This window comes from Mesoplodon mirus (assembly GCF_964341445.2).
Source record: "Mesoplodon mirus genome assembly, chromosome: 10".
Lineage (NCBI taxonomy): Eukaryota > Metazoa > Chordata > Mammalia > Artiodactyla > Ziphiidae > Mesoplodon > Mesoplodon mirus.
Genome location: NC_138986.1, coordinates 20,745,436 through 20,768,806, shown reverse-complemented (window position 1 = coordinate 20,768,806; position 23,371 = coordinate 20,745,436). Strand labels below are relative to the sequence as shown.

At 42.1% G+C, this 23,371-nt stretch overlaps 1 protein-coding gene across 5 annotated transcripts in view; it reads left to right on the top strand.

Moving 5' to 3' along the window:
• The first annotated feature begins 16,968 nt into the window (after positions 1–16,968).
• UTRN (utrophin) overlaps positions 16,969–23,371 on the top strand; it is a 527,828-nt gene continuing 521,425 nt past the window's right edge. For 3 of the 5 annotated variants that reach the window (XM_082634331.1, XM_082634328.1, XM_082634325.1), the window contains exons 1-2: positions 16,969–17,439; positions 22,317–22,481. In XM_082634331.1, the coding sequence (XP_082490457.1) occupies positions 22,403–22,481 (79 nt within the window). In that variant the 5' untranslated portion in view covers positions 16,969–17,439; positions 22,317–22,402. Of the gene's footprint in view, positions 17,440–17,467; positions 18,088–22,316; positions 22,482–23,371 lie in introns of those variants that run through there. The other 2 variants (XM_082634326.1, XM_082634327.1) reach the window with 2 other exon arrangements.

Sequence of the window (23,371 nt, the reverse complement as noted above, 5' to 3'; positions counted from 1 at the left end):
TTTCAGGGATGATTTCAGAAAACCACAAAGTTAATATTCCACAAGGAACACACTAGTATTGTACTATGTAAAGTATTACAGTCTGTGCTGAAAGACAATATTTGGTGCTGTTTCCTCCCATCTCACAAAGACTAATCTGAGTTGACCCCAGAGTTATAAGTAGTAGTAGTAACAATAACAGTAATAGTAATATTAAAATTTATTGCATGCCAGACACTGTCCTAACTACTTCATAGGTCTTCATACAGTTATCTCAACAACCCTGTGAGACAGAGTATTACTATTATCCCATTTGACAAATGAAGAAACCAAGGCACAGAGAAGTCAAGTAACTTACATATGGTAACACAGATAGCAAAATGGACCAGTTGGATTCAGGATGGCTCAGAGGAACTTTCTGTCTGGAGAAACCCAAGTAGCTTCCCTGTAACATTTGGGGGCAGCATGGTTTTATGGAAAAAGCCAAGGCTTTGGTGTCAAGCACTTATTCAAATTCTGGTGCAATTACTCATTGCTTGTGTGGTCTCGAGTGACCTTACTAAAATACCATAGCCTGGGTGGCTTAAACAACAGACATTTATTTCTCACAGATCTAAAGACTGGGAAATCTGAGATCAAGGTGCCAGCCAATTTGAGAGGCCTCTTCCTGGTTTGCAGAAGGCCATCTTCTTGCTGTACCCTCACATGGCTCAGAGAAAGAGAGCTCTGATCTTTCCCTCTTCTTATATGGGCACTAATCCCATCATGGGGGCTCCACCCTCATGACTTCATCCAAACCTAATTATCTCCCAAAAGTACCCCCTTCAAATACTATCACATTGGGGGTTCAAGCTTCAACATAGGACTTTGAGAAGACACAACATTCAGTCCATAGCACGAAGTTTCAATTTTTTTAATCTGCAAAATATATATCACAGCTATTTGTAAGGTTTGAAAATAAAATGAAATAAAATTTTTATAAGGCCATAGCTCAGTCTCATAATAAAACCAAAGTAAAACTTTCAAAAATTTTATTGACTACATATCAGGCTCTGTTGACTAAAATCTAGAGAGTAATTACCATTTATTGTATACCATGTTTTCTAAACTGCATTTGTGCATTGTACTCATTGAATCCTTCATAACACCCTTACGAGGTAAATGTTATTATCACTATTTTATAGATGAGGAAACTGAGAGGTAAAACATTTTGCTGAAGTCACAGCTCGTGAGTGGCAGAGCGGGGGATGTAACCACATGGTGTGCTCTGAGTGCCTCTTCTGTTTAGACAGAAATATGTGAAATTCCTTATTTAAAATTTTCGTGAAATAAATCTAAATGGATATTTTTAGGACCTAAGAGTTCTGAGGTTACAAGAAATGTTTACTATGAGCCTCAGAAGGAGAGAATTCAGTTCTTTCTTCTTTATGATGACCTCATTTGCAGACTGAAAATCAGGATACATGGGGAGGAGGAATCAGGTAGATATTGGTCAAAGAATACACAATTTCAGTTTTACAAGATGAGTAAGTCCTAGAGATCTATTGCACAGCATAGTGCATATAGGTGATAATAATATACTGTGTACTTAAAACTTTGTTAGGAGAGGAGATCTTATGGTTAAATGTTCTTAAAAAAAAAGGGAGGAAGGAAGCTGAGAGGTGATGGTTATGGTTTTGGCATTGCTTACAGTGACGGTCTCATGTGTGTATACCTTATTTCAAACTCACAAAAATGTGTTCATTAAATATGTACAGCTTTTTTGTGTGTCAATCGTACCTCCCCCTGCCCCTCCCCAGTCAAGAGACATGATCTTACAGCGGAGCAAAATGGCTAAAAAAGAATCTAGGGGCCATAGTCTCTGCTTTGCCCCTGTCCACCCTCTACTCTTGACATCTGTTACCCAAGGCCAACTTCAAAGGGAGAAAATATAGCTCTGAAATCATTAGCCTAAGGGCAACATTCTTTTCTAGCTCTAGAATTCTTTAGTGTATGAGCTGTCATCCAGCCCTTAGTTCTCTGATTTCTGATTCACCAGTGAAGTGCAGAAACATTTAATACTCTCTCCTTTGGAATAATTCTTCTGTGACTTTTTCACCTCCAGCCCAGCCTGTAGGCTGAACATCTCGGTTAAAGATAGAAAAGCTTCCTTTTCAGGGGAGATGATAAACAAACTGGGATTGAGTTTCCTTTTTAGGAAAAATTTTCTAGATTAAAAAAAGAAAGCAGTATTATTTTAATATTTTTAAAATGTGTTGGTTGTGAAATTTTTGGAAAAAAATATATAGTAGTGAAAATTTCTGAAGAAACTGCATTGTAATCACAAAACCACACAACTGGTGTTAGAAACAATAGTACTGACAGAAAAGCCTCTTTTCCAACATAACTGGAAAAATGGATATAACCACTGAAACTCTATTTGACAGAATCCAAACACCCGGCTACTTAAGGTAACCACTGGAGAGGTGGAGGTCAAGTCCAAGGAGGTGCCACAGAGAAACCGCACTATTCATCCAGTCAGCACAAGACAGTTAATCAATCACAAAGACAGAAAAATGAACAATGAGACTTCTAGAATTTAAAGAAGTTAACCCCAGGAATCCTGGCTCTGTTGATGGAACTACCCCTCAGTTAATATTGGACAGACCATACCATTATCTGAAGGGAGATAAGCAAAATATGTAGGGCTCTGGCACAGCTGCACTGAGCCACTTAAGGGAATAGCTCTTGGAGAAGGGTCTATGAGTGATGGCCTGGTATTGACATTTTGTGATAATTAAACAAGCATTGTTATTCACAATAATTGTGGCACAACACCAAGAAGTAATCAAAAATTTATCCATGTGTTTTTGTGTCTTAACCTTGCTCCTGACCTTATCTTTCCAATCTATAATTTTAATTTGGTCCAGCTTTCCTTGGCCATTTAGTTTCAATTTTATTTAATCGTTATATAAATAACCTTAAATCCCATGGAGAATCAGCAGATCACTAATTAATTAAATACTTAGTAAGACAATGACCGCAAGAAATTTCTCTCTCTCTCCTCTATTTTTTAAACAAAAATTGAGAGTCCAGTGGTCTCAGACCTAAAGTATTTGGCTTTACCCTTTGTTCAGGGCTCCTGGAAAGCTGGGGTGGGCTATTGATCTACAATTAAGATGACAATTCCCCCTCCCTCCTCTTTTGCCCCACGCTTTGCATGTAGAAACTGAAACTTTGGGATTTTACAATGTGCTAGCACTCTGAAAAACTGTTAATATAATTGCCTTTTTGGTTGACAGATTTGTAGTTACTGTAACTAATCTGAGCTAAAAGATGAAGTAGAGATTTGTGCAAATTCAAACAAAACCTAGTATTATTTTGAAAAAAAAAAAGCAAACAACTCAGTTTCCGTAATTACTTTCAAAGGACAACCATCAGAACAATATTCTTTCCCCCAAAGTGGGAAATTTTAAAAAACATATATTTTAAAGGATTTTGCAACCGCAAAACAGACAAAAGTCCCTCCACTTAAAATGTGAGTTGAGGGCTTCCCTGGTGGCACAGTGGTTAAGAATCCGCCTGCCAATGCAGTGGACATGGGTTTGAGCCCTGGTCCGGGAAGATCCCCCATGCTGCGGAGCAACTAAGCCCGTGCGCCACAACTACTGAGCCTTTGCTCTAGAGCCCGCGAACCACAACTACTGAAGCCCGCGTACCCAGAGCCCGTGCTCCACAACAAGAGAAGCCACGCAGGGAGAAGCCCGCGCACCACAATGAAGAGTAGCCGCCGCTTGCCACAACTAGAGAAAGCCCGTGCACAGCAACAAAGACCCAACACAGACATAAATAAATAAATAAAATGTGAGGTTAATAAACTCCAGAAATCTTGCTAAACTAATGAATGAGACCTGTTTCCCGAGCCCTTCCTGTTGTAGTTGAGGGAAGAAGTGCCTTTCCCCACCCCCGCAACACCCTGAAGGAAGAACTGGAGCAAGAGGCCTGGTAAGAGGCCACCAAAGGGAGGGGTTTATCCCTTCCCAGTGGGCCTGGGTACAATGAGTGCTACTGGGACAGCATGCCGGTTGAGTACAAGCCTGCCTGGAATTCCCAAAAAAGAGGCACAGCCAGGGTGGGGCAGAAGCACAGGTCTCCAAATTCATAGCTGCTGTCAGTTTCCCAAACAGTTTTTAGAATCCACAGGGCTGGGAGTGGAATACGTTATATGCTCAGTATGGTTTGGTTTGCAAATCTGGGAAGGGAGCCAGATAAGAGTTTTCTCCCATGATGCTGGAGATGATGTGTGCTCTCCAGAGACGCAAAGTTTCAGACTCATACAACTGGGCCTTTGGAGATCATCCAGTGAATCTGTCCACTCATTTTACAGAACGGGCAGTGGAGGCGCAAAGTGTTAAGCAATTTGTCCAAGGTCATCATATAGTTGTTCTCTGATAGAGCAAGGACTCAGACCCAGTGTTTTCTTCCAACTCATTCATATTTCATAAACCAAGTAGAGAGTATCAATACATCAAAATTGTCAGATATAATTTGAAGATATATAAAACATGGACTTTGGTATAGTATATATAGAATAATTTTAATTGTCATAAAATATAAATAACAAAATTTTTATCTTAACCATTTTTAAGTGTACAGTTCAATGGTATTAAGTACATTCACATTCATATATATATATTATAACGCCAGGTATCTACATGGAAATGGAAAAGCTCAGCCAAAAATATTTTTCCTTTATCAATCAATTATTGAATGGACACATACTACGTGACCAATACCATGTTAGGATCGGACACACTCTGGGTCTTCAGGAGCTTAAAATTTATTTAGGCAACAAGATGTGTAAATAAGAGGCTATAACTAAACATAAAAGGCAGTGTGATGCTTTTTTTTTTTTGGCTGCATATATTGTGGGATCTCAGTTCCCTGACCAGGAATTGAACCCAGGCCATGGCAGTGAAAGTGCTGAATCCTAACTACAAGACCACCAGGGAACTCCAAAAGGCATTATGATACATTTTAAATGAATGTACTGACAATAAGAGTTTAGAATCCAAAGAACCCGAATCATTATGGGATCAGTAGTCAAGAAAAGCTTCAAAGAGAAGATGGAGTTGAGCCACATTAATAAAAAGGGAGAAGTCACAAGGAGACACTCCAGAAGAAAGAACAGAGGGACCAAAGGTATGGGGGTGCGCTGTAAAAGATTTTTTGACGAAAAGTGAATTAAAGGGCTTCCCTGGTGGCGCGGTGGTTGAGAGTCCGCCTGCCGATGAAAGGAACACGGGTTCCTGCCCCGGTCTGGGAAGATCCCACATGCTGCGGAGCGGCTGGGCCCGTGAGCCATGGCCGCTGAGCCTGCGCGTCCGGAGCCTGTGCTCTGCGACGGGAGAGGCCACAACAGTGAGAGGCCCGCGTACCGCAAAAAAAAAAAAAAAGAAAAAAAAAAAGAAAAAAGTGAATTAAAAGGTCTGAGAATAGCAGAAGAGTAGTTTGCTACCAGACTCAAATGGCCAATTTTATCCAGGAGGCAATTGGGAGCCGTTGAAGACTCTTGAACAACATGATTATAACAGCACTATGTAATGAAAAGTGTAGGATAGACTGAAGGAGAAAGAGCTGGATGAGTGAGGCCAATTAGGAGGCCATTAAAAAAGTTCAAGTACAGAGAAGAGAAGGGGTGGTAAGGTTGGGATCTGGTACCATAGATATGTGAAATATTGCGAAGGAAGAATCAGCAGAGCTTGTTAATTAGTTAGATGGGGATGAGAGGCAAGAATCCTAGGTTCAAGCTAGAGTGACCAGAATTGTGTTACCAATTGAATGGATTGAGTAAGTCAAGAGAGGGAGATAACATTAAAGGGAAGTTCAGTTTTAGATATGCTGAAATGGAAACAACAGAAAGACATCCAAGTAGAAAAGAGAAAGTACTGAGACAAATGTATAGAGTTGCATACTTGCAAGGTACTGTTATTCAAACAAATTTTAAAGAAATTCTTTAAATTTTCACCTGCATCTTTGGGCACAAAGTCTTGATCTCTTCAACTTAACCAACTGAAATGGGAGTGATTAAGCTGATCACAATGTATGATATAATCTTCATACAGACGTATAAAGACTGTAACAACAGCAAATGTCAGGTTCACTTTATAATAATGGAGAAAGAACTGGAGACAGAAAAGCCTTTTAATATTGTATTCAGTTGAGAATAACCCTATGGAAAATTGAAAATACATCCCAAAACTTTAATATTGGTTTACATTAAGCAGCTAGTTTCAAGCCTTTCAACATGATGTTACTGCTGTGAAATAAATTTGGAAAAATCAAGAGAAAATACTGTGTAAAACAGTTTTGTACTAACAGTGTTTGGATCAGAGCAAAAAAAGTTTTGTTTATAAAATTGTTTAATTTGCCATCATTCTGACCTAGAAATTTTGATCCCTAGCAGAGAGAGCATTGTTAACTACAGAGTAAACAGAAATCTGTATTTTTCTCCTTTCTTTCTTCTGTAGGGTGGATTTAACCAGCAGGCACAGTGCTTAGGGCCCATGATATTTGTAAAAAGCTCATGAAATTTTATTAAATTTTGTCTAAGAAGAAAAAAAAGTCAAAGTATATAAATTACATCGAAAATAATTTAAAATATTGATATTATAGTGGGAGGGGCCCACGAAAATCATACTGTCGCCTGCCTACTGTACTTGGATCTGGGTCTCTGGTCTAACCATAAACCATTGCTTTTCATACTATTCTGCATGCACTTATGAATTCTGTCAGCCCGTTATTCTCTTTTTATTAAAGTTAAATATGTCCATAATTTAAAGAATCAGTTAGTTCTACAAAGCTTGCAAAGACAAATGTCAGTCTCCAACTGCTTTTCTCCATATCCCCTTTCTCAGAAGCATCTACTTTGAACTTTTAAAGCTACTCTTCTGATATTACCTCCAAATCTCTGTCACACGCTTGTAATATTCCTTCTTATTTTTTTCAGGTTTAGATATTATCTATGGACTTCCTATCATGAAGATGAAGATTTAAATATCTTGTCTCCTCCCCTCTTCCTGAACCCAGTCATAAACACTTCTCTGCTGTTCATCTTCCTGATTGAGATTTGCTGTAATTTTAATTCACTCAATGTTCAGGGTTAACCTTATTATGACTCTGGATGCTATTCGGTATTGAGTCATCTAGTAAACATCTATGATTACTTTTCCTTTACTGCACAACTTGTAGTTTTCCCTCAGTTAAGAATTGTCATCTTCTCATTTACCTAATGTTCTAGGTACATACTTACCATTTCTCGGTATACGTGTCTACCAGATGTTTAAATATCTTCTCAGTACATTTCTTTGGGTTGAGTATTATATCAATTTTATTTTCTTAAGTTTCTTCTGGAGCATTTGGGCTTGTATGAGTCCAGATGGGTTGCCCCCATGCTTGGTGCATGATTCTGGGTAAATATGAGAACTCCTTTGCATTCATCCTGTGTTGGATCTCATTTATTCTGAAAAGCATGTCTTCTTTTTTCTTGATTTACTCCGTTGTTTGGGTTGTACATATCCTTCAGTAACTCTCTGAGAAAAAGTATGTGTGTGTGTAATGAAGGTAAAGTTTTTCAGTGAAAGATTTTTTTCCTCACAACTTAGTTGAAAAGCTGGCTAGACATTTAATATTAGCTAAAAATCATTTCCCTTTGGAATTTGGAATGCATTCCTCCATTTTCTTCTAACTTCCTGTGTTGCTGTTGAGAAGTTGAGAGTCATTTTGGTTCCTGTTACTTTGTATGTGACCTTGCCCCCACTCCCTTCTCTCTGGAAACTTGTAGGATCTTCTCCCTGTCTTCTGTGCTCTGAAATATCTCTATGATGTATCTTGGTGGGGGCCTCTTTTCATTGCTGGACACTCAGTAAGCCCTTTCATGCTAGAAATATATATTCAGCAATTTTCAGAAACCTTAAATTATTTCATTGATGAAATAATTGTTTTCTCTAGTCTCTCTTCGAGGAACTTCTGGACTTGTCCTTTAATTTGCTTATGTTTTCCCTCCTATTTTTCAAGTTTTTTTCTTTTTGTTTTCTTATTGCAAGATTTCTTCTACATTCTATTCCAATATACCTACTGAGTTTTCATTTTTAGAACAATGTTTAAATTTTTTGTTGTTCTCTGTGACTCTGTTTTTTTGGAGCTTCCTATTCTTGTTTCATTAATTCAGAAACTTCTACTCTCTTCTGTAGATATTAATAGTAATAAAAAATATTTTTCCTTGCCAGCCAGTCATTGTTTACTTCAAGTTGCCTTTTTCTATTTATATATTTTATTCCGATATTTATGTGACAGGTTATCCTCAGATGTCTGATAATTCTAAATTGTTTGTTGGTGCATGATTAAGGATGTTCTAATAAAAAGCTGAGTGAAACTCCCAGTTCATGGATGACTTTCATTTTTTTCTGTAGGTAGGTGATGTGGGTTGTCTGTTTGTTTTGGAACTTCTATTGTCTGCTTTTAAGTGATTCTTCTTGGGTGTTCAGATTCCCCATAGAATGTACTTACATGATCTATATCCCCATGTGGAGAATATAGACCCGCTGCCTGTATTCTGAGAGCTGCACTGGGAGCAGAGGCTGGAAATATAAGCTTCGAGTATGCATACTCAATCCTCCCTTCTTTGAGTATAGTTCCCTTACCTTTGGCTTGGTTTCCCTGATCCAGAGAATACATTCTGATCTTCTGCTGGGGTTGGGGAGAGGCAGTTGCCCAGCTGTTTAGGGAGGGCTGAGGAACTGAGGGATCTAACTTCTTCTTACAACAAATCCTTTTTATTTTCTCCCCATCACTTTCCTCTTTTAGGGTACCTGGTGCCATCACTTCCTGGGTGTGGGGCTGACATTTCAGTGGAAATTAGATTTATTCTCAGCCTCCCTCCACTGCTGACTTAATTAGTCTTTTTCAGGCCTGCAAAGTCAGTTTCCACTTGACCATCTACTTTCTTGCTTCAAAATTGTTGTCGTCATGGTCATCTTTATCTTGTAGTCTTATGCCTTAAAATATGTCTCTTAGGTTTAGTTTCAGTGGAGTTTTGGAAGAAGCAAGATTAGATGATGTTTTTAATCTCCATCTTTATCTGGAAGCCACTGAAACTGAGTTTTTGACTATATAGAGATTGAAGTATTCAGCATTATACAAGCACAGTGACATATGATGTTTCTGATAATACTTTTTTTTTTTTTTTTTTTTTTTGCGGTACGCGGGCCTCTCACTGTTGTGGCCTCCCCCGTTGCGGAGCACAGGCTCCGGATGCGCAGGCTCCGCGGCCATGGCTCACGGGCCCAGCCGCTCCGCGGCATATGGGATCCTCCCAGACCGGGGCACGAACCCGTATCCCCTGCATCGGCAGGCGGACTCTCAACCACTGCGCCACCAGGGAAGCCCCCCTCTGATAATACTTTATAAAAATGTACGATTGTACTGAGCAGTCAACACAGTTATGTGTTAGCCCAATGTTTTTCAAGCTTGAGTAATGTTCTAATCCTATTTAAGGAAAAATACAATCTATAGACTCTGGCACTGAGCTACATTATTTTAATTATAATATTACTTAAATGTGTATTTAAATGTAAATATAGACAATTTATGCTTACAGCTCTTGCACATTTATTTAAGCAAAAAACCCAAAAAACCAAACAAAAAACACCACCCCTAACTTAATACAAGAAAGTCACATATTTAATTCAAATTAATGACATAAATTTAATGTAAGGTCATTTTAGTGGAAATAAATTGCAACTCTAAATATAAATATGGCACTTATCTCTATGTCCACCATCCACATACTACCATGTATTGTGTGAGAAACAAATTTGCCCATTTCTCTTAATTTGAAATACAGGGAAACCTTTTTTTCAGATAGCAAGATTTGTTATCATATAGGCATCATTTAGCAAGAATGTAACCTTGACCTATTGAGCCTGCATCTGTTCTTTATATATTAGTCTCTAACAAATAAAATAGTACTTCATGATGCCAAGTGGATCATAAATGTGAACAAAAACTTGGCCCTTATTTTAATTTAGAAGCATTCTCTAAAGAAGGCTCTGCCTGCACATGTGAGTTGGCCAATGACCCCTTTAGGTCCTTAGATCTCTGGGACGCCTCCTTGGTGGAGGTGACTACTGTGTCAAAGCAGGGGCACAGTGCATACCTGAGTAGAATTGCTTTTCTTTGCAAAGAACAGACACATGAATAAAGATGCTTATTGGAGGACAGATACAGTTGATGTGGTGACATAATTTCATTCTAGTGCAGGCAGCCACTAGTTTGAGATCTGTGGTGACTGTAACTACACTAAAAACCAGTTTGTCCTAATTTTGTAAAATAGTTTATTAAAATAATCAATACTTAAAATTGTCTGCACATTACCTATAAACTGCCCAAATATTTTACCCTGTTACAGTGATTGGGTCTTTGAGTCCTTCTTCAGGTTCACATGGCCGGAAATGCGCAATAATCACCAAGGAGGCACTGATCTGTGCATCTGCGGCCCCTGCTAGTTCTCCAGAGGGAGAAGTCCGCTGACTTCCAGGCGCACATAACACAGGATGGGGAAACTGATGCAGTAATATGTCTTTTAAAAGCAGGGTGAGAACACAGAAGAATTTGGTAACCACTTGAAAACTTTAAGAGAGTTTTCAAGATGCAAAAAAATGGTTAATAAAGGAGGGCCAGTTGGTTAACATCATAACTTGGTCAGGCTCGGGTTTAAGTCTTCCCACAATACAGACAGGCCGTTGCCCAGAGGGAGGAGTCTTGGAAAGAAGGGCCGTGGAGACAGCTTGGGCTGTAAAGCAGGTCCCTTTTGAATCAGTCAGCTGTGCACTTTAACGTTTGCCCCCGAGAGGGGCATCAGGAACACAGACCTCACCTCATCAAGCCTTCCTGTTGCATTGGAACCGGAGGAGCACAGCCCAGGCTGGATTCTCAATGCCAGAGGGGTGTATCTATTTGTAAGTGGACCCAAGGGTACATCCAGGAACCTGAACTCTGGCCCTGGGCAAGGAAGCAGGCAGAGCTAGGCTGAGGGTTAGGGCTCTTGCCAGACAGGCTGATGTAGGACACATTCCAGCTGCAATATCCAACTGGAGTTTAAGGTGGGGGAACGAATGCACAATGTAGGCAAATAAAATGTACGACCACGGCCTGGAAATCTAGATGGTGATCCCCATCCTTACCAGGCTAAGGCAGTGGATGTATCTGGTTTGGCATGTCTAGCGTTGTCCACAGACAACTGAGGGGGTTAAGCAGGACTTCAACACAAGGAAGCGTGCCTCCTGCAACCTACCACCACACACGCACATCCTACGCTTTCTTACCCTCAGGCCTTCACTTAGGTCTCCTCTTTACCTGGTTATTTTTTTTTATTTTTTATTTTTTGCGGTAAGCGGGCCTCTCACTCTTGTGGCCTTTCCCGTCGCGGAGCACAGGCTCCGGACGCGCAGGCTCAGCGGCCATGGCTCACGGGCCCAGCCGCTCCGCGGCATGTGGGATCCTCCCGGACCGGGGCACGAACCCGCGTCCCCTGCATCGGCAGGCGGACTCTCAACCACTGCGCCACGAGGGGAGCCCTTTTTTTGTTTTTTTAAAGAAGATGCTGGGGGTAGGAGTTTATTAATTAATTTATTTATTTTTGCTGTGTTGCGTCTTCGTTTCTGTGCGAGGGCTTTATCTAGTTGTAGCAAGGTGGGGGCACTCTTCATTGCGGTGCGCGGGCCTCTCACTATTGCGGCCTCTCTTGTTGCGGAGCACAGGCTCCAGACGCGCAGGCTCAGTAATTGTGGCTCACGGGCCTAGTTGTTCCACGGCATGTGGGATCCTCCCAGACCAGGGCTTGAACCCGCGTCCCCTGCATTAGCAGGCAGATTCTCAACCACTGCGCCACCAGGGAAGCCCTACCTGATTAATTTTTATATTACACTGGGCTCGTTCAGTCATAAGTGATAGAATTCCAACATAGGTTAACATTCAGAAAAAAGGGAGCTATAAAAAGGGCACTGCCTTCCAGGGACTCTTACATCCTCAAGTCTCTTTTTCCGTATTTATTCAGCTCCTGGTGTGATGCTTTCATTTTCTCCTCTGTAGGTACAGAACTCTAGCTAGCCGTAGGAGCAGGAGATGGGTGTGGAGGGATTCCATCTTATGCTACTCCAGTTCACTAATTCCAAAGAGAAAAAAAAGAGAAGTTTCCCTTCCTGTGTCACTATGAAAACTCCCCTGGAAGGACTCAGATGGGCCTAGCCTGGATCTCCCATCCTCTCTTCAGGTTAATCACTATCACTGGGGTTGAGGCCTATGATTGGCTGTTTCCAAGTCATAAGCCCACCCCAAGGCAAGATGGAGAAGTGATTGACAGCCCCACAAAATTGGATTGGTGCAGGAGAAGAGCAATTACCTAAAGGAAGAGGTAACATTCCTTCCAAAAGAATAGAAAAGATGCTGGGCAGAGGCAAGACAATAGATGTCCTTTATGACCCCTGTGATCTCTTAAGGCTCAGCTCAGGTGTCACTTCTTGATACCCCTCTGTCCCTGTCTCCTCCTATTGGGTTACATGTTCCTCTCCAGGCTCATGTTACATCTTGGCTGCACTGGTGCACCCATATTAATTTATAGTTGTCCATCTATGTGTTGGTCTCTCTCACTAGACAGGAGCTTTTTGAAGAGAGCTACTGTGGCTTATTCCCATTGGTACACCCAGCCCCTCAGCAGATAATGGGAGCTCCAGGAATGTTTTCAAAAAAAATAATAAATGAAGATGATTACAAGATGGCTCCAAATCTTCTTAAATTAAGAGAAAGAGGTGGGAATAAAATAAAAGTTTAAAAGTGCGAAACTTTGTGATAAATAGTTTTTATTAAGTAATTCATTTGATTTTCACAACAGCATTTGAGGGAGATATTCTTTCTACTTCACAGACAGGAAGTTAAAGGTTAAGGTCCACAAGGTCATATAGCTGAGAACTATCAATATAATAATTAGCACTTAGGTAACTTAAATCCAGCCTGTTATCTTTCAGCTACATTATCTTCTGCCCTCCTCCTCCTTCAGGTTAAGAATGAACTTACATAACATAGCGATGCTCTTTTCCCTTCTTAGTAATTTGGACATTTTCTGCCAATAGGTTGTTTTTTACCTAAATGCACTCCTTAGTCAGTTTTGCATCTTTCATTTGTTTCTTTACCCACAAAATTAGAGGGTTGAAGGAGAGACTCTGTAAAATCCCTGCGACTACCAACGTGATAAAATTATGCAAAGTACATGAAACCAAGTAAAAGTAACACGGATGCTAACGCCAGTTTTCTGGTTGCCAGTGGGCAGGCACACCTGAAGGAGCTGTTCTGGGTTTACACTCTCTACTCTCTGCTCCTCTTTCTTCTGTTTCAGAGCCTCCTTTATTGTCTCCTTTTGTATCAGTTGCTCTTTTCTCCCCAACAGCTTAGTCCTTGTACTTTGTCCTTAGCTTCTCTGGACCCTGCATTTCAGCTCTCATACCCTCCACAGTCCTCTCCTCCTTGGCCTCCTGCCATCAGACCTTCCCTGCAGAGCATCCGGGCAGGCTTTGTACCACCGAGCAGGCTGAATTGCCCAGAAGGCTCCTGAGGTGTGAATGACCTCTGGTAATCTCAAGGGTGATCCACAACTGAATGAAACACTTGAATGCAAAGAGCTAAGGCTAATTGTGGGTAGTTTGAAAGTATGATGGATCCAGTATGGATTTTTTTTTTTCTCCTAGGGCAATTTCTAGACCCATCCAATCAACCATAGTGGCCTATTTGAGGCCAGCCCCTTAGGGAACAGTGGCTCAAAGTGCAATTCCCCAACCATCCTGATCTAACCTCACGTGTTGCTTGTTAAAACTGCAGCTTCCTGGGCCTCACCAGACCTAGTAAATCAGAATTTCTTGGAGCTGGCAGGCAATCTGAATTTAAAATATGCTCCTTGGTGATTCTTAAGTTCACTAAATTGTAAGAAACTCTGCCTTTGTGCTAATTATCCTCTAAAAATTTCATATATTATTATCTCTTTGCTTCTTTAATTATATCAATGAATTTTATTTATAGGTTTCTTCAACTTGCACAAGTATTAGACATTTGACTGAAGAATTTAGCAACAATATTCAGCAAATATTATAGTTTTATTATACATAAGCCACAGAGCTATACTTTCTTGACCTGAAAAAGATGAGGTAAATTCTCCAGCTTATGTCCCTCTTTTAAATGCTTCCATGTGGGGTATTTATTCACAGTCAACACCAACGGTAAAGCTGAAGGAGTGCCTTGCTTTGTGCATTTCCCCAGTTTTCTATCGTTTAGAGAGAAACTGTTTTTATAATTTTGCATAAAAGTTTAGTCATAAAGTTTTCTTTTTGGCTCTTATGTTAGGATGCAGTTTCCTGTATACGAACCGTATCTATGTAGAATCACGTCTCTGTATATTATGTATACCTACACATGCCTATATCTTTATATAGAAATCGATACTCATATCATCATATTTTCTCCTATGTCAAGGGCTTTATCCCAGAGATTATCAGTTCAGTTTTCTTGAATTTTCACTGTTCTCTGGTGACTGTGAGGCAATTCAGAGTTTGGATTAATGGCAGATCCAGGCCACATTCCTATCACTTTCTCTGAATGTTCTACATCCATCTTCGAGGTGGGCAGACAAAACCTCATCACAGGCACATGGACTGCAGCTGGAATGTTGGTCGCAGGGGCAGTAACTGCTACCCACATCCTTATAGTCTGTCTCCACTTTCCCCTCAGCTCTATTCTCAGGCTGTGAAGGAAGGTCACACTGTCTGCTCTATGGAAACGTACTCCTCCGAGGTCAAAATCTCCCATTAAATGTGGTTTCCTTACTTACAAAGCAAACAGGGAGCAGGACCAGAGTGGGACGCTTGGTTATCCTAGCAGTAGGAAGTTCTTTGGCTCATTTAGCTCATGGCCTACAGAGAATATCAGTCTCTGAGTGAGGGGAGAAGGGCTAGAAACAGGTAAGGCACAGGTTCCCAGGTAAGGCACCCATAAACCCCTGAAGCTGGGCTCCAGCATGGCTGGAGTCAGTATCATAGAGATGGAGGCTGTTGTCCCATGTGTCCCTTTCCTTAGGTTTTCCAGGAAGCTTAGCTAAACATCCCCTCAGAGCTTGAAAACTCAGAAATTCTATGTCCCCAAACGACTGTGTTTTTCCAAAATTTTGGGTTAAATAAATATTTGTGTATCACTTTGCAATTTACAAAGTGCTCTTCACTTAAATAATTTTAAGTAATGAAATCCCCAGACGCTCCAGTGTGGTTTTATGTTAAAGGAAGCAATCTGAGTTTCCATCAACTCCACCGGGATACAGGGCATGATGAGCAGCTTTAAGGGTCTGTAGAATTATCAGTTAAAAGAAACCTCAGTCTCCCTTGATACAGCCAGACTCAAAAAGCACTTGATCTGTCCTTTTCTTACAGCACTTATCGCGGATCTTGCATTTCCTTACTTACTTGCTTTATCTCACTTACTGGATTTGAAGTTCTTTAAGGCAACATCTCAGATTTATCTTTGCATTATTCACAGCGCCAGTGGAACTGGCAGGCCACAAACTGGTGTTTGTAAAATGAATGAATGAATGAAAGTGGATGAATAAATTATACCCACTTCCTATTAATCTTCTGGATTTTATTTGGCTTAGGTGAAGAAAATCCCCCCAAAGGAAGGAGGCTAAGCTAGAGACTTTATAAGGAACACTATCTTTCAGAACCTCCCCCCACCCCCCAATGGACTGGGGAAACTTGTACTTTATAATTAATAAAAGACTAGTGAGTTCTTTCTGAAAAATTTGTTTAAGGCCCCTAGTGGTTTATCTTTACTACCTCGAAAATTGTTAACTCTCAAATATTAAACCAGCAATAAACCAGAGCTCCCTTATCAATCATCCTTTCCTCATTGTTTATATGAACTAGGAATTTAGGTTGCTGTTTTTTTTTCCGCCTCCCAAGTGTGATGATCATGTAAAAGAATCACAGGAACACACTGAGAATGACATACGTAAGTAAGAAAAATTCACACACAGCACAAACTCATATTTTGCCGTCACCTCAGCCTTGCAACAGGCTCTGTAATAGATGTTTGTGTGTATGTATATTGGAAAAATAGAAAAACAAGGTCAGCGCAAACAGTATTTGTACGTATGAACGAATGTAAAACAAAATTTCAAGTTTTTCTTAACATTAAAAATGACACCAAGAAAATTATATAAAATAAATATACCCTTGGAACTAGGACCCCAAATTCAGCAACATCAGCACACTGAGATGGGAGAAAGAAAACCACCCTGACTAAAGACCAGGTTTGCCTGGGGTGGGTGTGACTCACATTTTCGGATAATCTGAATAAAGGGGATCGTGTCAGCACGAGGCATCCATGCTAGCTCTGGGCTCTCGGCACTCACAGTCCACTCCGGGTGCGCCGCCCCAGGCCAGCCGAGCGCCAGCCCGGCTGCTGCAGCCGGGGAGGGCGCGCGGGGCGGGTGCTGATTGACGGGGCGCGCGGTCAGGTGACCCCGGGCGCCACGTTCCCGGAGCCCAGCCTGCGGTGGCCGCCTGGGCCGGGCCGGGGCCGAACCCGGAGCCGAGAGGAGCTGATCTCCCGGAACAAAGTTGCCGGCCCTGCGGTAGCGGGGCTGCAGAGCCGAGGGGGAGGGGAGCGGCTGGCCGGACCTGCTCGGCCCCCTCCTCCTCGGGAGAGCGAACCCCGAGTGCCCGGACAAGAGTCAGTTCCCAGGAGGGCGGCCACGCGAACCCCGGCGGTCCTGCGCCCTCCCCTGCCCCCAGGGCCTCCGGCGCTCCTCTCCCTTCGCCAACAAAGGGGCAGGCCCGCGGGGGGGCGGGGAGGGAGGAGGCGGAGCCGGAGGAAAGAGCCGCTCGCGCACAAAGTTGTGGAGTCGCCTTTCCTCTGAGGAGGGGAGTGGGCAGCCGCAGCCTGCAGCGGGCTTTCTCCCGCCGAGGGGCGAGGAGGAGCCTCCGGCTCCCGAAGCCGATTGGGGAATCTCGGGGAGCGGTGCCCCCCTCCTTGAGGGTCATTTCAGCAGACGGAAAACTCTCTAGTGTTTGGCAAACTTGGTGCCTGCGCGCCCATTCCAGGTTTGCACTTGGACTGTTTTGTTTTTGTTTTTGGCGGAACTACGGGGCAGGAAGATTGCACAAGTTAGGGGCGTTTTCAGTCGGGTGTCAAAAAAAATTTTTTTTTCTTTCGGATCTTGTCTGGTTTTCCATAGCTCCTTTTTAAAACATACCGCATCACAGAGCTCACGTTCGCACACACCCCCGCGATTACTACGCCTCAAACACAGCAGAGGAGCCCTCGGCCCGCTCAGGACGCGGCGGCGGCGGCGGGCAGGCGAGGAGGGCCCGCGGGTCACGGGAGCAGGTAAGTCCATGCATTATTGAGCCTCGGGCCGGGTAATGTGACCGCAGCCCCGGGGAAACGGGGCGTAGGCTGCGGGGAGGATGGACTTTACTGCGGCTCCCGCGCCCAGGATCAGCGTCCCGAGCTCCTTCTCAAGGCTGAGCCTAAGACATAACCAACTTTTGCTTGCACTTTCCTTGGAACCCCAGTTCAGCTCCCCGCGGCGGGACAGAGAATGCCAGAAACGTGGAGAGAGCTCGGGCGAGAAGGTCCTCGGAATCCGTGTAGTAGCGAACGACCCAAACTCCTCCTACTGGTTCCGGGCTCCGTCTTGACTCCCCCAGTCTTCCTCCCGGCTAGGGTGAGAGGGTCGCGCCTCCTTGCGCGCCGGGCCAGTGATCTCCAAGAGGGGACGTGGCTTCCTAGAGGGCCTGTCACACACACCCCAGCCCCGGGAAGGCGGGGCCCCGGAGGTGTCCGCAAGGACAGGGTGGGGAGAGGTTCCCAGCTATCCGCCTGGCAGGAAACGTGCTCGACCTCCGGGCCGTTGCTGCTCCCGAGGGTGGGGCTTTGGAGAGGTGACGAGGGGCGCTCGGTCGGTGCGTAGTCCCGAGCGGTCGCCTCTTCTGGTTTCCCGGACCCTTGGCATCTCTTGCTGCAAGTGGTAAGGTAATTCATGTCCCTTTGTGGCTCCGGGTCCGAGGCTCTGGTTGCCCAAGGCCCCTTAAAAACCAAGACAGCACTAATTTTAGGCTGTGCAACTTTTAGAAGGCACGCTGTTAAAAGTGAACTTTTTCGCCAAGCCCCAGATTACCAAAGGGACTCGTGCCAGGGTTGTTTCAAGGGGAGGAGAAAACGTGTCCGACTTCGAAGAGCCAGGGAACTCTCACTTTGTTTTACGCTTAACTGGGGAGCCCGGGTCTTACCTGGGTTTAACAGCCCCTCTCACAGGGATGCCCCGGGGAGAGCCTCCTCTTTACCAACCTCCAGGTCACCTGGGTCACCAGGGCCTCGCGGGTCGGTTCTTCATGGAACTCCCCTTGGGACGGTCAGTTGCCGTAGCGGGCGTGAACCGAGTTCGGCGAAGCCCCGATTCCCGGGGTTCGGGCGGGAGCTCGCGGCCTCATGGACCCCCGGCAGTAGCCTCATCCATTCCTTTGTAACTTGCATGGGCCTCAGGAAGTCGGGTGGGCCCCTCCGGACTGGTTGCTAGTGGGCCCGGGGCACGCAGCCTGCCGATAGCGCCGCGAGTCAGGCGAGAGCTGCTGGAATGCGAAGCTCCTGGGTGCATTGGCTTCCACAGGGCCGGGCGGCGAGGGCCAAGGTTTACGCAGAGTCATTCCCCGCCCCCTGGACCCGCATTTATGGGACCGATGAGACAGCTCTTTAACTCTCCTTCAGGTGTTTACCTACAATTGATTGCCCCTGTTAACAGCATTAACCACAACAGCATGAACCTTCCCTTGGAGCGCTTCCGAGAATGAATGGCAGTTCTTGGCACTGGGCGGTGTCTTTTACTAAGTTTCACGCGGAGCCGCAAACTCTGGCCCTCTGGGCTTCCTTTTCCACTCTCTCTAGCATTCTTAGGTTTTGGTTCCCGGTGTAAATGAATGAACAGTTTTTGCCTAAGGACCCACACCATATTTCCATCATAACTGCACATTGTTAGACATGTTTGTATTCTTACATTTTGTAATTTCCAAATTAAAAAAAAATTAAAACATTAGATTTGCCCATAAGGCCAAACCCCATACTTTCAACCCGGGTTTATTGTCACACTCTCACGGCTTCTGGTCCATATGACAGCCAGAGACGTTCTGAAGAAAGCTGGTGAATATAGAGTGTATTGGTTTCAGTGAGAAAGAGCTGACTAAACTGTGCAGAACATCATTACGAGGCAACAGAACCTAGAGCAGAGGTAACAATAAATTACAGCTGTAGAGGGTTTAAAGCTTGTAAAGCAATATCCCATTCATTTATTCTGTTTCTCACCTAGCTTGGTGTGGAAAATGGCCTTGCTTCCATATTATTGATGTAGAAGTGGAGGGTCACACGGAGGCACATTGTTAGTGATGAAAGTTTGATCTGTCTTCTGACAACCAATAATGAATTGCTGCCATATGTTACTCAGCTTGGAGACCCCTGCCCATTAGTGGCACCAAGCGTCAGTCAGTGGGTATCTGTTACTGTTAAAATGGTCTTCTGTGCTTCTCCCACCTTCCCATTCTTTCCTTGTCCTCTGATCCCCCTTACTGCTCTATCTTTGTAGCATATAAAGAAGAGAAAATTTGAGAGTTTATCTTAAGTAGTGGCAAAATAAAATATTATGATGAAGGAATATTAATGTGCAAATGAAATAAAGTTCTGTGTGAACAGTTTACTTATCTTCTAGGGACTGGGAAAAGTCTTTGGAAAGTGTTGAAGACCTTTGACTAAGACCACTTATGAAGGAGAGCATTAGAAATATCTTTCAAAGGGAATAATTAGTTGCTTCTAATAAAGAGAATTTTTGGGGGGCAAAACTGATTTTCCATAATGAAATTTTATGTGCATTCTTCTGAACAAAGTTTTTGGTTCTTGAATATAATAAAATACACTTAAGAATTCAGCAAATCTTTTGCAGTTATGTACCCCCCCCAAAAGAACTTAATTACATAATAATCCATAAAGTATAACAGTAGTGGACGATATAAAAAATGAAAAATGTTTTTTATACCCTCACAAAATCTGGCAGGCTGACGATCCAATCCATGTATTCCTCCCTACTAGAGAGGAAATTGTTCCTAAAGCTTTAGCAACCCACCACAGTTTTCATGTATGTCAAACACTTTAATACTTAAAACATTTTTCTAAGGTAATTTTGATCTCTTTATTATTAGAACACACCTTTTTCCTAACTGGTAAGGAAAAAATAATATATTTTATATATTTATATATTATAAAATAATATGGTGTTTTCTTGAATGTTATGTCATAAAACATTGTAATATGTAAAACTTCTAATTATTTCATAAATATGTGAAATGAAATATATTACAAAATAATAATGCCACATGGTGTATCCTTGAAATAAAGAACTGAGTTGTCTAATCCTAGTTAGACGTAAACTTTGGTTGTGATATCTATTGTAATATGTGAATTAATGTCTGTTGCTTGTAGATTAATATTTGGATGTGTTGACTGTTATATTCCCAATTAAATGATTAATTTATTTAATTGGCATTTGGGGTGCTCATAGGGGATGTTAGGATATAGTCAAGTTGCTGAACTTAAACTTGAATTCTGATTCTGTTTGGATTGTTTGGGCATTGTGTTCCAGAAAGTACTAGAGCTATTATTATTGACATTCTTAAAAAAAAGTGGTACTGCAGGATAGAATCCTCAATTCTTTAAATTTTAAAGGTGCCTCTGACTAATTAATTGCTAAAGATTAAAATTATTTTGAGTGATATGTATTTTCAGCAGAATTTTCATGATGTATTTTCCAGAATACAATCTGTGTCAATGGATATAACATGTAACCATCCAGATTTATATATAATCCAGACCATTCCTGAGATCAGACTTTTTTGTTATCTCCACTTGTATATCTCAGAGGCATCTCAAACTCAGTAAATCCAAATCACACTCATTATTTCTTCCTTTAGAGGCTCATCCTCCAGTGTTCCCCAGCCCAGTAAATGACTCAATTGCCCAAGCCGAAATTGGGCAGTCATTTTGCACCTCAGTATCCTGGGCATCTCATATCCAATCAGTTTCCAAATCCTATTGACCTTTACTTAATATCTAATATACCACAAGTCCACGCACTTCTTTCCATTTACCCTTATTTAGGCCACAATCATGTTGCTTCCCAGCTTAAAACCATCTACTGGATTCCCATTGCTCTTTTTTTTTGGCTGCGTTGGGTCTTCGTTGCTGCGCGCAGGCCTTCTCTAGTTGCCGAGAGCAGGGTCTGCTCTTCTATTCTTCGTTGTGGTGCACGGGCTTCTCATTGCGGTGGCTTCTCTTGTTGTGGAGCATGGGCTTTAGGGCGCACGGGCTTCAGTAGTTATGGTGTACAGGCTTAGTTGTTCCACGGCGTGTGGGATCTTCCTGGACCAGGGATCGAACCTGTGTTCCCCTGCAATGGCAGGCGGATTCTTAACCACTGTGCCACCAGGAAAGTCCCCCCACTGCTCTTTAGGAAAGCCTTGACATGGTCTCTAAGGCCCTGTCCCTGGTCCTGTCTACCTCACCTAGTTCAACAGATCTCTCTCCTCTTGGCTGTTCTCTCCAAAAGCACTGGCCTTTGCTCAGATTCATGAATGCTCCGTGATTCTTCCTGCCACTTAACATGGGAGATTCTCTTCCCACCTCTCTTTTTGGCTAATTAAATTCATCTCATCCTTGAAGGCTTGGCTCAAATGTCACCTCTTCAAGAAAGCCTTCTTTAATTGCCCAGAGCAAATCAGATTCTTCTTCTGTATGCTCATACTACTCTATGCTTCTTGTTTATACATTTGTAACATATTAGTATTATAATGAAATAATTCATTATATAATTAATTGCTTGGTGTGTATGAATTTCAAGATAGTACAGGCCGTGTCTCTTTTTGATAGTCATATTTCCATTGCCCAGATCAGTGCCTTACACAGAGTCTCTGAATGAATATTTGCTGAATGAATGGTTACTATATATAACTTTATATAACTCTATATGACTATATATATATATAATGTATGTGTATAGTTTGATATTTATAGTCATATATATTATATAGTCATTATACATATTATAGCTGTATATTATAGCAATATATGTAATATGTTATATATATTAATATCTATGTCAACATATATATTATAGTCATATATATATATATTTTTCAAATCAATACTTTCCCATTTCTCTTTAGGTATTGATGTTGATCATTATAGAAAACTGAAAGTCTTAAAAAGAGGACCTTGTAAAGTCTTTGGATTATATTGAAACTCAGCTAAGATGGCCAAGTATGGAGAACACGAGGCCAGGGCTGACGATGGGCAGAACGAGTTCAGTGACATCATTAAGTCCAGATCTGGTAAGTAATGGAAGCTTAAGAAAACGAATGATTTTTATGCATAAACTACTTAGAAGACACAGGTTTTTATTGGCTTGTTTTGTACTGTTCTTGTGAGACAGACCTCTTTTGAGAAACATAATTCTGACAAATGACTATTACATTGTAAATGGTAATATAATATCTCTGTGTATCCTATCTTAACTTCTCAACCCAACTTGGTCTCCTGGAATGTTGCTTGGCATTGCTTGGTGAAACTGCCACCTGTTAGTTGATTGCTGTTCATTTGTAAGAAACCCGTTGAACACAAAATGCAGCTTAAAAAAAATGATGCTTAAAGTAGGAAGTACTGTGGTTTCTGCTGGGATGGATCCTCTTGAGTTTTGCTTCCATACCGCCTTTCCTCCATCCCATTTGGTGACCATTTCTAGGCCAACAGGTGTCTTCCTACCTGTGCTTCCCATTTTGAAACTTCTTATGAACCTTCTCGAGGCACAGTTTCCACTTAGGTAATATAATAAACTAGACTAAGACAGATTAATGGTTTTCATATGAACATTTAAATTGGGGACTTAAGGATACCACTCCCTCCCCCAATTTTTTTATATAACTGAGTGCTTTTTGACTCTGGCTGTACAAATGAATCAACTGGGGAGTTTAAAAAAAAATGCAGATACATTGTCTCCACTACAGAGCTATTGAATAAAAATTTCTGTATTTTTAAAAAGCTTCAAATACAGTTCTAAGATAGACTCTATGGGGAGATATTTTTGAGCAGGCAGGACCTTTCTGAGTTTTGAAAATTGCACAGAACTGGGTGTGAACACTATACTTAAGTAACTTTGAGAGTTACTTTGGGCTATAAACTTACATCCAGTGTCACTTTAAAACCATAAAAGGAACCTAAAGTC